Source organism: Mya arenaria, chromosome 13 (assembly GCF_026914265.1).
Source record: "Mya arenaria isolate MELC-2E11 chromosome 13, ASM2691426v1".
Lineage (NCBI taxonomy): Eukaryota > Metazoa > Mollusca > Bivalvia > Myida > Myidae > Mya > Mya arenaria.
This window is the reverse complement of record NC_069134.1, coordinates 45,532,695-45,548,833: the sequence shown is the minus strand read 5'-3', so window position 1 is coordinate 45,548,833 and position 16,139 is coordinate 45,532,695. Positions and strand designations below refer to the sequence as shown.

General features: G+C 34.3%; 1 protein-coding gene and 1 long non-coding RNA gene across 4 annotated transcripts in view; one reads left to right on the top strand and one right to left on the bottom strand.

Moving 5' to 3' along the window:
* Positions 1-3,666: 3,666 nt before the first annotated feature.
* On the top strand, positions 3,667-4,994 carry LOC128213525 (uncharacterized). Its single transcript, XR_008257747.1, has 2 exons — positions 3,667-3,764; positions 4,239-4,994. It is a non-coding gene; the product is annotated as an uncharacterized LOC128213525 (long non-coding RNA).
* Positions 4,995-5,306: 312 nt separating this feature from the next.
* Positions 5,307-16,139, bottom strand: part of LOC128213523 (single-stranded DNA-binding protein 3-like) — a 130,574-nt gene continuing 119,741 nt past the window's right edge. For 2 of the 3 annotated variants that reach the window (XM_052919307.1, XM_052919306.1), the window contains one exon: positions 5,307-15,748. Coding sequence is in view for 1 of the 3 variants with exons in the window: in XM_052919306.1 (XP_052775266.1) it covers positions 15,710-15,748 (39 nt within the window). In the remaining 2 variants the exon portion in view is untranslated. The remainder of the gene's footprint in view (positions 15,749-16,139) is intronic. The other variant, XR_008257746.1, reaches the window with a different exon arrangement.

Genomic DNA, 16,139 nt, shown 5'->3' with positions numbered 1-16,139 from the left:
AACAACTTGGATGTTCAACTATATGAACTGTAAGATGGAATTTCTACACCTTAAATAAAGACAACACATAACAAGAGCTGTCACAGTATGTGACGAATGCCCCCGAATGTGACATTAACCTACGAACAAGGTCAGTATATGAAAAGTTGATCTTGCCTTTACGTGTCAAATACATATGGCAAGTTATTTTAAATTGCCTCTGAACATAAAAAAATACCACCCATACTTGACAACCTACACTGTTATGTCCTTATATTCAGAATTCCCTTGTGAATAAACACTTAGTGTATCTTTCACCTTAGAGGAAGGGACATGGGTCTTGCACACGACACGTCGTCTTCGTATGTGGAACACATGTAGCAAGTGATTTTAAAATCTGTCCATACAAGGGAAAGTAACAGCCCGGACACGACAACATATACTCTATGTCCTTATATGCAGCACTCCATTGTGAATAAACACTATGTGTGACCTTGACCTTTGAGGTAGGGACACGGGTCTTGCACGCGACACGTCGTCTTGGTATGTGGAACACATGTGGCAAGTTATTTTAAAATCTGTCCATACAAGGGAAAGTTACAGCCCGGACACGACAACCTATACTCTATGTCCTTATATGCAGCACTCCATTGTGAATAAACACTAAGTGTGACCTTGATCTTTGAGGTAGGGACACGGGTCTTGCACGCGACACATCGTCTTGGTATGTGGAACACATGTGGCAAGTTATTTTAAAATCTGTCCATACAAGGGAAAGTTACAGAGCCGGACGGACGGACGGACAGACGGACGGACGGACGGTGCGATTTTAATATGCCCACCTTCGGGGGCATAAAAATCATCACAAATAAAAAATGTATATATGTATGTAAAAAAATATATATATGTATGTAAAACTTGAGTTTGAACACATATATTTTAAGATTCGATTTGTAAACCAAGATCTGTGCACTTAATTTTTTTTAATCCGCTAAGTGTTTACAATACAGTGTATTCCCATGCATTCAATTAAACTACTTTTTATCTAAATAAAAACTAAAGAAAAAAAGCATTACATTAACATGCAGTTTTATTTCTAAATAAAGGTATTTAATTGTTTTCCAGTATATTCAGTGCTTGTACTCTCAATATGTATATCTCCAAAGGTCGGGACGTTACCGTTGCTGAAGCTCGGGGCTGCACCATGTTGGCCTCGAAAAAGTCGACCACGGGCTGTGGACCTCTGGGCATTGCTGGAGTATCCCAAGCGGAAGACACAATAGAACTAGGCTGATCGCAGCTAGCACGAGCTGCACCCCTGCCGCGAGATGACGTTTTCTTCCGTTTGACAGCCCTGTTCTCCGCTTTATAAATGTTTGACTCGTCACTGTCACTAGCGATGGGGTTTGCCATATTGGCGTATCGTCTTCCAACCCACTGAAGACGCGTCCGCGATACCTATAAGTTTATTACGTTTAGGAACGTTTTCATGTTTCTAGTCCCAAAATACACTGTGTTGCAATGTCAGTGAGATCTCCATTAAAATGCACGCCACACTAAGTATTTCTCCGACTTTAACTTTTTAACTTCGGCTGATACATTTAATCTGTTACATTAAACCAGGTTTATAGGTCCGTGATTGTATCTCCTGTTTTAAATTACTTCATTTCGATAAAATCGTCTTCAATCGAGACTGCAAATTTAAATTTCATTAGACCTATTGGCATTGTTATATCCTTCCATAATAAAACGTGAACAAAATAATTCACTCACCAGGCATACAATTTTAATCCGAGCAAACAAAAGAAAACGATGTTACTCAGTCAATTGAATTGTCAAAACCTGAATGACTTTCAGCGCCAAAACTCCTCGTGCAACTTGAAACTATGAACGCCACCTATCGGACATTACTTTCAATAAAGGGAAATTAATTTTCTTCTTATTCATTTCATTCAAACTAAGAAAATTATATTTCCTCGTAGTTATACGGCGCTTATTTTATTGTTCGTCCTAAATACTGATAAATTGTCACCTCTTGTATTTTAGAATCATTGGCTTTTACTTGTTGATCTTTTGTAGTATATTGAGCATCTCGCTTAATACGATGTTGGTTTGAAATTCTGTTTAATTTTGTTAGTAAGTCATCTGTTTCAATTAATTCGTTCGTCAATTGTTGAAAATGTTCTCTTATTTCACTGGAATTTTCTGCACTGGTAGTGAATAACGCAATGTCGTCAGTAAATCGTAGCAAAAATATTTATAGCAAGCGTAAGTCTTCTTCTGCAAGATTAGAGAACAAATTAAAGTGTACCAGTGAATCGCTTTTTGAAAGTCTACGTAAAGTACTTAAAGAACGAAGTTTGTTGCAATCCTGCAAACTGTTGTTTAAAATTGATAATTTTGGTTGCCTTTAATCAGTAAAAAAAACCTCCGCTCGAACTTAAATGACATGTCAATTCGTGGCAAAAATATTGGTACAGGCACCCATAAACCAGGCTTTTAAATAAAATTAATGTGACAGGGTCAAGCCAAAATGCAACCATTAAAGGGCGCCGACAGACCTTTATAAACTAAATATATATCACATCTATAAAGTTCTGAATTAAGCTCAATTTAAATCCGTCCACACTTCATAGATATGTTCTGATTTAATTGACGATCAAATACGATTTGTTTTTGAATTATTTCTTAAGGACTTCATTACACAGTCCAAATATTGGTCAGTGAAGTGAGAAATAATACTTCGAAATCAATTAACTGTTTTATTTCTACATCAAATGTAACGGAATTGTAGCAAAATAGCACATTTAAGTATAGGATATCATTTATAACAGAAGTAATAGAAGAACTCCTTATTTACCACATGTGATTCAAATTTTTTATCCATTCTGATCAGAATGAGTCAATTTTAGATATCTGACTATGGACACATTTAAGCTTCAAATTAATAAAAGGGCAATAACTCTTATGCTAATTACCAAATCCAGATGAAGCTTGCACAACTGCACTTCAGTAATACACACTCCAGTAAAGTTTTTATTGTTAGATTACAATGGTTTCAGATGGACAAATTAAAGCCTTAAGTGACTAATGAAAGGGCAATAACTAAGTAACTGGTCCGATCCAGACCAAACGTGTGTGCACCATCCCACAATGGTTATGCATAATTCACTTAAGTTTCATTAATTTCTGTTTTTAAGTGTCATGGAAATGGCTATAGAAAGACAAATTTCTGCCGTTTTCAATAAAATTTAAATAATTGGCAATAAGGCCTTTTTTATTTGATTCTATGTTTTACGAACACCGCCGCTCAAAAAAACTCATTTTTGAAATAAAAATAAAATTGTGATTTCGTTTTTTTTTTATTTCCGCCGATGAAACTTTATCGCGGCAAATCATTAAAAGCAGAGGACATCGCAATAGTTGTAAAAACATTGGTGTAAACATCTCTGAAAAAGTTTAAGCCAATGAAAAACATTCATCGGATTTGCAGGCTGGTGCTAAAAACCTGGTATCCGGTACCTGGTATCCGGTATCACTTTCTGATACCGAATTATGTTAATATCAGGGTTAATATCAGATGATAAATTCATTAATTGCTTTTTGACAACCAATGCATACTTTAAAGTACACAGTATCAACATAATCCGGTATCATAAACTGTGATAACGGCTTTTCTCGATATCGATACCTGGTACCGGGTCTTACCTCACCCGGATAATCCTTTGCGGCTGTGTGACTTCCGGGTTGTATCAGCGATAAATATGGACTAATTATCGTTTCAGGTTTGTTATTATTTATTTATTTTTATTAGATTTGTCATTTAAATGAGTTTATATTACATTATTGTGATATAATTTGAATGTCATGAGCTATAAATCGCTTGACTGTTTACCTGGACAGTTTAGTTCTGGTGGGTGGGGTAGATGGTTCAGAAAAGACTGCGGTTACTCTTCTTATTGGAGTATTATTAATAACAAAAAATATCATCTATTCTAAAACCTTTGTTTTGAAAATTAACACAAATGACATGTAATTATGATAATCTATAATGAGGAATCTGTATGTATATTACCAGGTACTATTTAATAGTCTTATGAATGAACATCATATAAATCATCATCAATATAATTTATGTTATTTATACTGCTCTGTGTGTTATAATACTATGTAATAAAATTTTTACATAAATAAGTCTGAAAGTAACTTATTTTTTTTATAAAAAATATACTTTTAATGTTCCATTCTTTTCTTTACAGATATGATTCAAATATATATGCTGATGTTATCTACTGAGACCATCACTTTCAATGTAGAACATCACTACAATCGGTTGGGCTGCTAGATTGGTAGCAACATGATGTAAGCTAGTGTCTGTTGAAACTCTATTGTTGGTTGGGCATCTATTGCTTACTGGACTGCTATATTGGATGGACCATACGTGTTGGTTGAACAACAGTTACTATAAATGGATGGACCGAAAGTTTTGGTTGGACCACCAGTGTTGTTTGGACTGCTTGTTGGACAGAATGTGTGATGGACAACTAGTATTATTTGAATCACCGTTGGATAGACAGCTTTTGTTTTATCAGACAGCTATAATCAGTTGATTTACAAGTTCCTGGATCGCTAGTTCCTGGCGGATAAATATTCCCTGTATAGAAGGAAACAAAAAAGCTCTTTTGCTAACTGTAACAATGACATGGTTGGTGAATTGGTATCAGACAATTTGCAGCCAAAACAACACAGTGAAGTGATAGCCGATTCCTTAAACTCAAAATGGCAAATAGATTTACCGAAAATAATTGATTATTATTATGTCACTTGTCTATTATAACCTGCATTTACAAAGTATAAAGAGTGATTAATGAAAATATGAAGTCAGATAAAGCAAAAACAAATGTGCACACTTACATATTGTCTTGACATTAAAATAGAAAGTCATAGAGAATACATCATAGCTTTTGCTTTTCTGTGTTTTTTCCCGGCCAAAAAATAAAATTCCAGAAATGTAATTTTATTTTTATTTCCTCCTCCTCCGACACTTCACAACTCTGGCCGTTCGTAAAACATATAATTAAAAAAAAAGAAGGCCTCATTCGTTACTAAACGCGCACTACTGCACTAATTTATACACACTTCACATAAGTTCCCTTAATATGTCCCTTTGCCGAAACCTTTGATGGCTCAATTTTGAAATAATTAACAAGAATGGTCCTTTGTTGACCTTCGAGGCTGCACTCTTCATAGGTCATTTGTTTATGAGTTTCACTTTCAGTTTCTTTAAAAAGTATAGCACAGCAGCCAAAATTCTACAACAATCGATATATGCCACATGGTTTTATTCATCATAATTATCAGACAAATCTATCAGACAATCATATATTACATAAATTACACAATACAAAACATGTCATGTACACAATCTTTACAGTTTGTTCATATTTCTCGTAAATTTAGTAATCATTCACAATTTTACTTACCGTAATTCACCTAAGAGTTTGGACACCTTAAATTAATTATTTTTTTCGCTGTCCGAAAACAGAAAATTACCATTTTTACATTTTATTTACATGTTTGTTTAACCTGCCTTTTTTCTTCATGTTTGCATTTTACCACTTATTAATTTATCCGTAGTAATCAATGGTCATAAACCTATTTATTACGCCTATAAGTGTAAATCCTTCATCAAGTCAATTAAAACACCATTTTATACATGCATTGAACTGAATAAACACATTCTATCGGCTTCAGATCAAAGAGTCACACTGTGTGACGTCACATAACTTACAGTTATACCCACGAGGATCTCGTGGATAGCATGGACATTGCTATGCAGGATTAATGTATAACTGTACAATTATTGATTCTTACAGTCTATAAGTGTGGTACAAGTTTAAAAGTTTATTGGCAGATCGTTTTACAAACATGTCATGTCTATGTTTTCTTAATTGCCCTTGTTGTTTCTTTAATCCTCTAATAAATATACCACACAGGCAATAAATCGTTTAGGATGGGTAGTAACTAATTAATTTGTCACAGTGGTGTATACGGTTAGGTAATCTAGCCTGCATTGTAAAGATAAAAATCAATAATCTTCGTCTGTGAAACTTGGTAACTGTGAAAGTTATGATTGATGTCCTTTGGGTGTCCGAAAATTAGGTACGCAAAATAAATTATTTTGGAAAATAATTATGGGTTTTCGAATATTTAGAGTGTCCGAACTCTTAGGTGAATTACGGTACGTAAGGTTTGGTGGCACAGTAAAGTGTGTACCAATAAAGTTGTACATTATTCACAGTTATATACACATGGGCTGTATTGCTTACAGACAAAAATGCAGTTTATTAATGTAAAGAAATTTAAAATGTTCAACATGAACATAGGACCAAAATGAACATAAAAATTACATTTAACCCTGTTTCCAAACTGTACAAATTAAATCTTTCTAGAATAGTAAAATCTTTCTAGAATAGTAATTATTGAACATGTTGAAAAAATATTCATAATACCTACAACTACACAGTTATAATTTCTGTTTTTATTTCAAGATATGAATTCGGGCATTTTGTGCACTAAATATCTTAGTTTCGTAGATAGATAGCTATCTTGATTCAGTATTTTTTTAAATATGAGACAGCTATACTTTTTTGTCAAAGTATGGAAAATATACCTGTACAATAAACCCAAGAGACAACAATATAGAGAGGCCAACAGTGTACTTCATCATGAGATATATCTTCACTTTGTCTTGCTTTATCTAACTATAATCGGCCCTTTCCTTCAAAGATTTGCCATTTTACTCCTCTATTCATAGCCTTATAGATATGCCCCTTGACTCTAAAATGATATATAACGAGGGGACTAACTAGGGGCAGCTGATGTGGCCACTTCTCTATGAAGGAAAGTGTTAAGACTGGAAATGAAATCAGACATTAGTTTTGTCCACATAAAAGTATGATAGAGTTTATAAAATGACAGCCATTTGGTGTTTTTAAAAAATACATGGCAAAATCTTATCAAAAAATAAACTGCATGTGAAACATTTCATTAGGTCAATACTTCAGGCAATAAATACAAGATTGGTAAGCTGAACTAAATGGTGGATCAGATGTTGATACTATGGGAGAAATTGTTGCTTCCCCCCCCCCCCCCCCCTGAAATGTTATGTTAATCTACAGTATTAAAATGTATAAATCACCAGATTTGCAATATTGCTTCAGAGGAGATATTCTTGAAAATACAAATATATGTAATTTGAGAGTTGAATTTAGAAAAACAATCCCAGAATAAAAGCATGCATTATGTATCATTTTTGTGAGTGTGAAATAAAAGCATGCATTATGTATCATTTTTATGAGTGTGAAGGTGTTTTAATAATAAAAGCATAAATAAAAGACTACATTTATAAACAAGAGGGCCATGATGGCCTAAAACGTTCACCTGAGTAAAAGTTGCCTGCACACTGACAAACTTAATACAGTTTCCTGCACACTGATCAGACAAGGAGATTTTCAAAGTATACCCTATCTTAACTTTTTATAAATTGATAAATGTTTAACAATTTATTGGCTATAATTGAATATGATAATATAAAGTCAAATTCTTTTGAATCAACATCTTTAGAGAATTTAAAAGCCTTCCAGCTATTCAAAATGAATAAGAACCAAGACACTTCATATTTACAAAAAATATTTCAGTTACTCTAACTCGAACATACATTGAATAGTTTTCCTTACTTATACATCTAGAACATTCATATTTATATAAGATGTATTAAACTATCCAAGCAAAATATAGGATGTGTACAATTCTGTACAATGGTCTAGTTCAATGGGAAAGTTGGTTTATTAAATTCATAAATGAGTAAAAATTGTACTTCTACAAAATCAAGAAATATAGTAATAAATTTAACCTAAAAACCTATAAAACGAACAAAAATTACCTAAGAAGTGACTATTTTGCAGAATTCAGAATTCCCTTGTTTCTAAAAAATGACAATAATTTCAAAAGTAAGCTCCAAGAGCAAGGGAGACAATATAGCAAAATTTGCTGCTCTCGCTTTAAGAGCAAACTTTAAATTACAATCATCTTTTAACAAAATGTATTTTTTTTATATAAGTTTATATAAATAGAAAACTTGAAACTCTTGGGCTGGGGCCAATTTTGACCCCGAAGCACGATTTGAACTAACTTGATAGAGGACCATAACATGATGATACACACAAAAGATCAAGGGTTTTAATAAACAGTTTCAGACAAGAAGATTTTCAAAGATTTCACCATATAATTATGCAAGAAATTTGTGATCCCAGGGGCAGGGCCAGTTTTGACCAAAGAGCTATAATTTTAACAAACTTGGTCAAGGACCATTAGACAATGTATCACACCAAATATCTAAGCTCTAGGCCTCATGGTTTTTGTCAAGAAGATTTTTAAGTGTTTCCTTTTGGTTGCCAGAGTTCTGCATGGAATTTGTTTCTTTGAACAATTTTGCACTATCCAAGGAACATCCCAGTGAAGTTTCATCAAAATTGGCCAGGCGGTTTAGGAGGAGATGTTGTTTGAAGCAACTGTTGACAGATGACGGAAGGTGTGCGATGGGAAAAGCTCACCCTAAGCACGCACTATGATCTCAGGTGAGCTGAAAAGGCTCTTAAACATGTAATTTTAACAATGAGTTAATTCAAACCATAGAAATTCATTTCTCCCACCTCAGATAAGTAGATCCAAAAATTAGGCCATGCTGGAAATCCTAATCTTGCCCAAGGGCCAAAATAAAACAAGTACCAGAGAAAAGCATCTACCATAGCTGCTCTTTCCCCACCCAATCCTCGATAAACCTCATTTCCGCAAAACATCCTACGCACAGGTTGGGATGAACCTATCTCACACTCTCGGTCATGGCAAATACTTATAGTCTAAATGAAGATTTGCAGGCAATGTTTCAACAACTGATTTCTTAACATCAATGCATATTTTTACTCAAAAATGGCACACCGTATTTGAATGACCTTTCCACTACTGTTTACATTAAATGCAATTAACAACTTGACAATGCTGCAACTGACATTAAATATCAAATGGTAAATACAATGCTCACCTAAATGGTACTTACAATGAATTTAGGGAAATTAATATCCAACAAATAAATAAATGCTAAGTCAGGAAAAAACATATCATGTAAATTATTCAATCATTAAAATAATACACATTATACAAGAAATTTCACTTTAACAATTTAAATGTATTTTTCCCACCAAAATATAACTACAAGATCTAAATAAATTATCTAGGCATTGAGAAAATGTTATCCTAACATAGTAAATATGAGAGCTCCTCCTTCAGCTAGGTAGAATATAACTGAAAATGGACTGAGAACATAAAGATGAGATTCAAAACAACTTAATTCAACATAATCTGGATTATTTCATGTACAACACTAAGCATTTGTTTGCACATTTCTGACTTCCTGATGAAGAATTGAAAACTATGAAATAACTAGAGATTGCTTTTTTGAAAAAGCGCATGTCTCCCCCATTGTGTGGTCGTAGGTGAGAAATAATCAATGATGGATCCCAAAATCAATAGGGGCCATCAACTAGTCATGACTAACTGGCATACCAAGTATGAAGTTCCTGGGTGTAAACGTTCTTGAGTTATTGAGCAGAAACCGGTTCTTCACCTCAAGGTCAGTGACCTTGACCTTTGACCAACTGATTGCAAAATCAACTAGACATCATGACCAACCTCACTTCAAAGTTTGGTGAACCTAGATCAAAGCATTCTCCTGATATTGCACGGAAATATTTTTTTACATTAGAGGTCACAGCGACGTTGACCTTTGACCTTGTGACCCCCCAAAATATAGGAGTTTTCTAAACCTCATGATCAACCTCCCTACCAAGTTTGGTGAACCTAGGTCAAACCATTCTCAAGATATTGAGCGGAAATGTTTTTTACATTGGGGGTCGCCGCGACCTTGACCTTTGACCTAGTGACCCCAAAAACAATAGGGATCTTCTATACCTCATGACCAACCTCCCTACCAAGTTTGGTGAACCTAGGTCAAACCGTTCTCAAGATTTTGAGCAGAAATGTTTTTTATATTGGGGGTCGCCGCGACCTTGACCTTTGACCTAGTGACCCCAAAAACAATAGGGATCCTCTACACCTCACGACCAACCTCCCTACCAAGTTTGGTGAACCTAGGTCAAACCATTCTCAAGATATTGAGCGGAAATGTTTTTTACATTGGGGGTCGCCGCGACCTTGACCTTTGACCTAGTGACCCCAAAAACAATAGGGATCCTCTACACCTCACGACCAACCTCCCTACCAAGTTTGGTGAACCTAGGTCAAACCATTCTCAAGATATTGAGCGGAAATGTTTTTTACATTGGGGGTCGCCGCGACCTTGACCTTTGACCTAGTGACCCCAAAAACAATAGGGATCTTCTACACCTCATGACCAACCTCCCTACCAATTTGGTGAACCTAGGTCAAACCATTGTCAAGATATTGAGCGGAAATGTTTTTTACATTGGGGGTCGCCGCGACCTTGACCTTTGACCTAGTGACCCCAAAAACAATAGGGATCTTCTACACCTCATGACCAACCTCCCTACCAAGTTTGGTGATCCTAGGTCATGCGGTTTTCCAGTTATCGATCGGAAACGAAGTGTGACGTACGGACGGACTGACGGACTACCGGACTGACGGACAGGGCAAAAACAATATGTCTCCCCCAGAGAGGGGGAGACATAATTAAACTATCCACAAGACTCTGAACAACTTTCCATAGAATATCTCAGAGAGGTACTAAGGTCTAAACTGTAGTCAAAAGAAACCATGAAAAGGGCAGAAAAAAGACAAAATATTAAATCCATTTCTTCCCCTCACAAAACCTGACCTCTGTTTTGGAGTCCCAAATTCTTAGTAGTCAACTTTTTGAAAAAAAAGAGTGGTTTAGATTTAAATAGAGTTTGGTAAGGAATCATATACATTTATAAAAATGGTCTTATTTCATCAGAACATGTATCAAAAATGTCATATTTTGGGGAGATCATTCAAGGGGATTTTAACATGTTTGTTCTTAATTCAAGGGGATTTTGATCAATCAACATATTGCTTCTGCGTGAGCATTTTTTTTGCTCTTTTGTAAATTCAGAAGTATTTTATTTATGCTTCTATATTGATCATCATATTCTTATGAGACACTGTCTATATGCAAATACTGTATACTGTAATGCATTGGCTGAACATACTATGTCATAGAAAAATATATACCAATATTAGAGACATATATCAGCTTACCTTCCTACAAAGTCAATTTAAAAAGCTCTGTTGGCTATCAGAAATGATGACTTTCAGACTAATAGAATGTAATATAAAATGGAATAAATATTATAGATATTATTCATCTCATCCATTTCCATAGATATAATTTTTTGCCTTTTATCACTATCAGAAATAAATATACCACTTCTTCTAAGGGTTGATAATCCTGTCAAAAAATAATTCAGGAAGTAATTTGTCCTGTGTGGAGTTGTTTGTGCAGATTCAGTTTCACAATTTGTTAGAGAAAATCTCTCCATGCATGACAAAATTACAGCCCGGACATAAAGACCAACTATATCTACGTGCATATAAGCTGCATTCCAAAATGATTAAATTGCAAGTATTTGTTTGAAACACAGGTGCCAAATTATTTCAAAATCCCTCTGTGTATACCATACAGTTGCCGGCACACTGATCAGATAAGAAGATTTTTCAAAGTTTACCCCATCTAAACTATTTATAAAATGATTCAAGTATGAAAATTAATTGGCTAGAATTGTAAATAATGCAATCAAGTCAAATTCTATGAATCAATATCTTTAAAGTTTTAAAGGCCTTCCAGCTATTCAAACTTAATAAGGGCCAAGACACTTCAGATTTGCAAAAGTTATATCAGTGTCATTAACTCCAACATATGAAATCATTTATATTCATTGGCATGAAATATCGTGGTTTTCCAAAAATTTACAATTTAAAGGGTACTTGAATACGTGGTTTCTCATTTTTTATATTTTTTTTTCGAAATTGCTATCTTCCTTAATCGTCTACATAATCTCCACCCACTTGGCACTTGATTTCTGTCTTCTACGTCATACGGTTTATGACACTCGCTATATTGGTATGACAATTTATTGGAAATTAAGGTCATAAAAGAAGATGCATCAAAGGTATAGATAGAAGAAACCATTGAATGCCAATGAAGAATTTTGCAAACTGTGAAAACACGGAGGTGTGTATATTTGAGTAAACATTCCCAAAACATACCTGATGTTTACAAATTCAATCACTTTCTTGAATATTAACTGTCTTAAGTACATTTTAAGAATCTAAATAAAATCCTTAAGTCTTACGTTCAAATCGCCATGGCATTTCAGGCATGGTAAACAAGAGGCCCATAAGGGCCTATGCTCTACTGGCACAGCTCTGGTGGTCATTTTCAATCCACAGCGTGTATGTATGGATAATAGGCAACACACATATAGTTCACGTTTTGTGTTTGGGTTAGCTGAAAACGTTGCAGGTTCAACATCTGAGGGCAGAGAGTGTTGTAAGCAGATTAGTTGCATGAACTATTTTAATTTGTGCCAAGTAAAGGTCATCAGAGGAAAAAAATAATACTTGCTTTCAAAACTGTACTCATGGTTAAAATTTCATTTCTGTAGCTTTAAAAATAAAAAAAAATTGGTCAAAAGGTCAAAGTCAAGGTCTTTGAGAATTGGATGCTCGTTTGCTAAACTGTACACATGGTCCAAATTTCATTGCTGAAGCTTTAAAAATAAAAAAGTAGGTCAAAAGGGGAGAGGTCAGCTTTGGGCCCATGGGCATAATTTCAACTGTTTCCCTAGACGGTCAGCACATGATGCTCCACAACAAATATCAAACGTATGAGCCTTGTGGTTTGAAACAAGAAGATTTTGAAAATATTTCTAAAATGAGTCTCTAGGAAACTTGTGACCCCCAGGGCAGTGCCAGTTTTGACCCCAGGGGCATAATTTGAACAACCAAGGTAGCAGACCACTAAATTATGCCTTATTCAAAAGCGTCTGCATAGCTGTTTCAGACAACAAGATTTTCAAACATTCCCAATTTAAGTATACCAAACCCCAGGGGCATAATTTGAACAATCATTCACAAGCAATTGTGTTTAGATTAATGCGCAAACACACAAAAAGGTTTTTAAACATTTCCCAATTAAGAATACCAAACCCATGAACTCGGGGGCGAGGCCAGTAATGACCCGAGGAGCATAATTTAAACAAACACTCACAACTAATTGTGTTTAGATGGATGCGCTAACGACAGACGCTTTGGCCAATCTACATGTACCATACAGCAGAGATCAAAGGCAGACTCGTAAAATTCTCACAATGCATAATTCAAATTGACAGTGAAAAAAGTATACCATCATAACTGTCTTGAAAAACAATCATGATTTCAAAAATATTCCTAAGCACAGTCATTTTATAAATTAACATGGATAAATCTAGTTTTTTATCAAAATAATATTTTATTATTCCTCCATGGACTCTTTTTTGTCGACATCAGATTAATATTGGTGATTTTTAATACAATAAATATAACATACACAATTTAACATTACATTTCTTAGTTTTAAAAAGACCTTTAGTTATCAATGATCATAAAGAAATCCCCATTACTGTAATAAATAATATATTTATAAAAAAATAATGTAAGTAAATAAAAGATGATATTTCTATGACAGTACTTCAAATGTTTCATGACAATATTTACTACACTGTTATACATGAGATTTGATATTTGAGCAAATTCATCATGCGCGATTAAATATTCATCAGAATTGATCATTATACAATAACCTCAGCACAATTATCATTTATCTGGATTAAGGACTCAAATTCAGATTCAAGTAACGGCATGCCCAAAGGACTAGACGAACATTCTTTGACCATGTGAAATAAAGAATATGATAAAACTAAAATTACTGTAGATTTGATTGTCTGAAATAATATTTTATATACTTAAATTAAATTTTTTGACTATTCCATACTACCGTAAATGACTGGGTATTAGACACACTTTTTTCCCTCAGATTTTGATGCAAAAAAATGCCTGCGTATAATACCCAGTAACAATTTTTTGAACTTTTTTTCTGATGTCAATTTCAAGCCGAGAGTTTGTTTAGATTTATGTAGAAAGGGATGTTACTCGCGTCATATTGATCGAGTATATACGGGTTAAAACGGCAGTTGAAGATCGGGATACGGTATATCGTAAGACGTTTATAATTTCAACAAAAATATTTTATATTTGGACACCCATAATTATTTCCCAAAATAATTTATTTTGCGTACCTAATTTTCGGACACCCAAAGGACATCAATCATAACTTTCATAGTTACCAAGTTTCACAGACGAAGAATATTGATTTTTATCTTTACACTGCCTGGCTAGATTACCTGACCGTATACACCACTGTGACAATTTAATTTAATATGTGACGTCACACAGTGTGACTCTTTGATCTGAAGCCGATAGAATGAGTTTATTCAGTTCAGTGCATGTATAAAATGGTGTTTTAATTAACTTCATGAAGGATTTACATGCGTCTTTTAACCAAAAACATAGATTAAAAGTTTTTTTCTCGGATTTTTCACAGATTTTTTTCCCTGCGTCTAATACCCCCTATCGTCTTATACCCAGTCATTTACGGTAAATGCCATTGATCCAGCTCAACCCAGTCATTTTCACTTTTACTGTCTCCTACCAAATTGGGACAAAAACCATAATGTACATGAACAGAACCTAGAATCTAAGCTTTGTACAGAGATAATTTAAGTCTCCGTTTCGAATAATTACAGCTGGTGTCAGTTGACCAGTGGTTTGAAATAAGTTCCATTCGGATCATGAGTTTGCAAAGATGAAGGCTACCCAAAACTACCAGATCAACAATCAAATGTTGCTCAGTATGGCCGCTGCATTGATAAAATGGGTTTGATGAATACTCTCAGTTGTTTTGAACCAATATATAGGCATAGTCGCTGAGTGTTAATAAGGTTCAATGTCGAACTGACCTACAAGACTCTTCTCTGTATTGTCTGTATGTAGGAAGTCTGCATGCAGGAAGACCAAGAAAGAACATGTTTCATATATTGGCATGATCATTGTTTTAAAAATTAAGTCTGAAAGCCATTTCTCATATTTTAAGTGTTAATGCTGATAAAATATTGCACAAAATTTAGTGAATTGAATTGTTTTCTAATATCTAACAATGTTTCCTATACTTCAACAATCCTTCTTTGGTTGAACAATACGACATACAATATTCTAAAAACAGACATCATAAATAAAACCATATTTTAGAAAATCTTATGTATATTTTTATTCATGGACTTATTAGTCACTGTGTTCTTTAAGTTTTTTAAGCTGAAGGTCAATATCTGGAATGATAATTACCGGTACAGCTGCCTTGACACTGATAAGACAGTTTATTCTATGACTGTTGTAAACAAATATGCTATCATTATTTTAAACATGTTGTTCATCAATGATGGGAGTCTCTGGAGTGTGATGCGAATCAGGCGGTGTTACCATTCCTTAGTTCGCATGTTCAGAGGTTCGTCTGGCGACTGAAATGCTGCACACGTATCTTGTCCCATCTTTATCCCACGAAGATTGCCAAGTACGACTGTCAGTTGTGTAATGAAATCATTTCGTTATAGGCATCAGCCTGCAAATAAAGCATGGTTGGGAGATGCGAGTTATTGTAGGGAAATTTGTTCATGCAAAAACTTTAACTGCAAAAACAATATCTTTATATAATAGGAATAACTTTTTGGTCTAAGCATACTTGCCTTATAATGCTCATACATTAACTTTAAAGCAAAAACTAATAACAAAATCTTTCACAATCTATTTACCAAATACTGCTATGAGACAATAAAGTGATGAACACAAATTTAAACAGTATTATTTTTTAGACTAAATAGAACGGGCTTTAAACTACTGGCTCAAAAGTTAGCAAGAATGTTTCTTAAAAGCTATACGACAAAGATTAAGTAGTGAACGAAGTTGTTTAAGCCGACTATTTTCCCCAATTTTTTTATTTAAAATGCATGTTA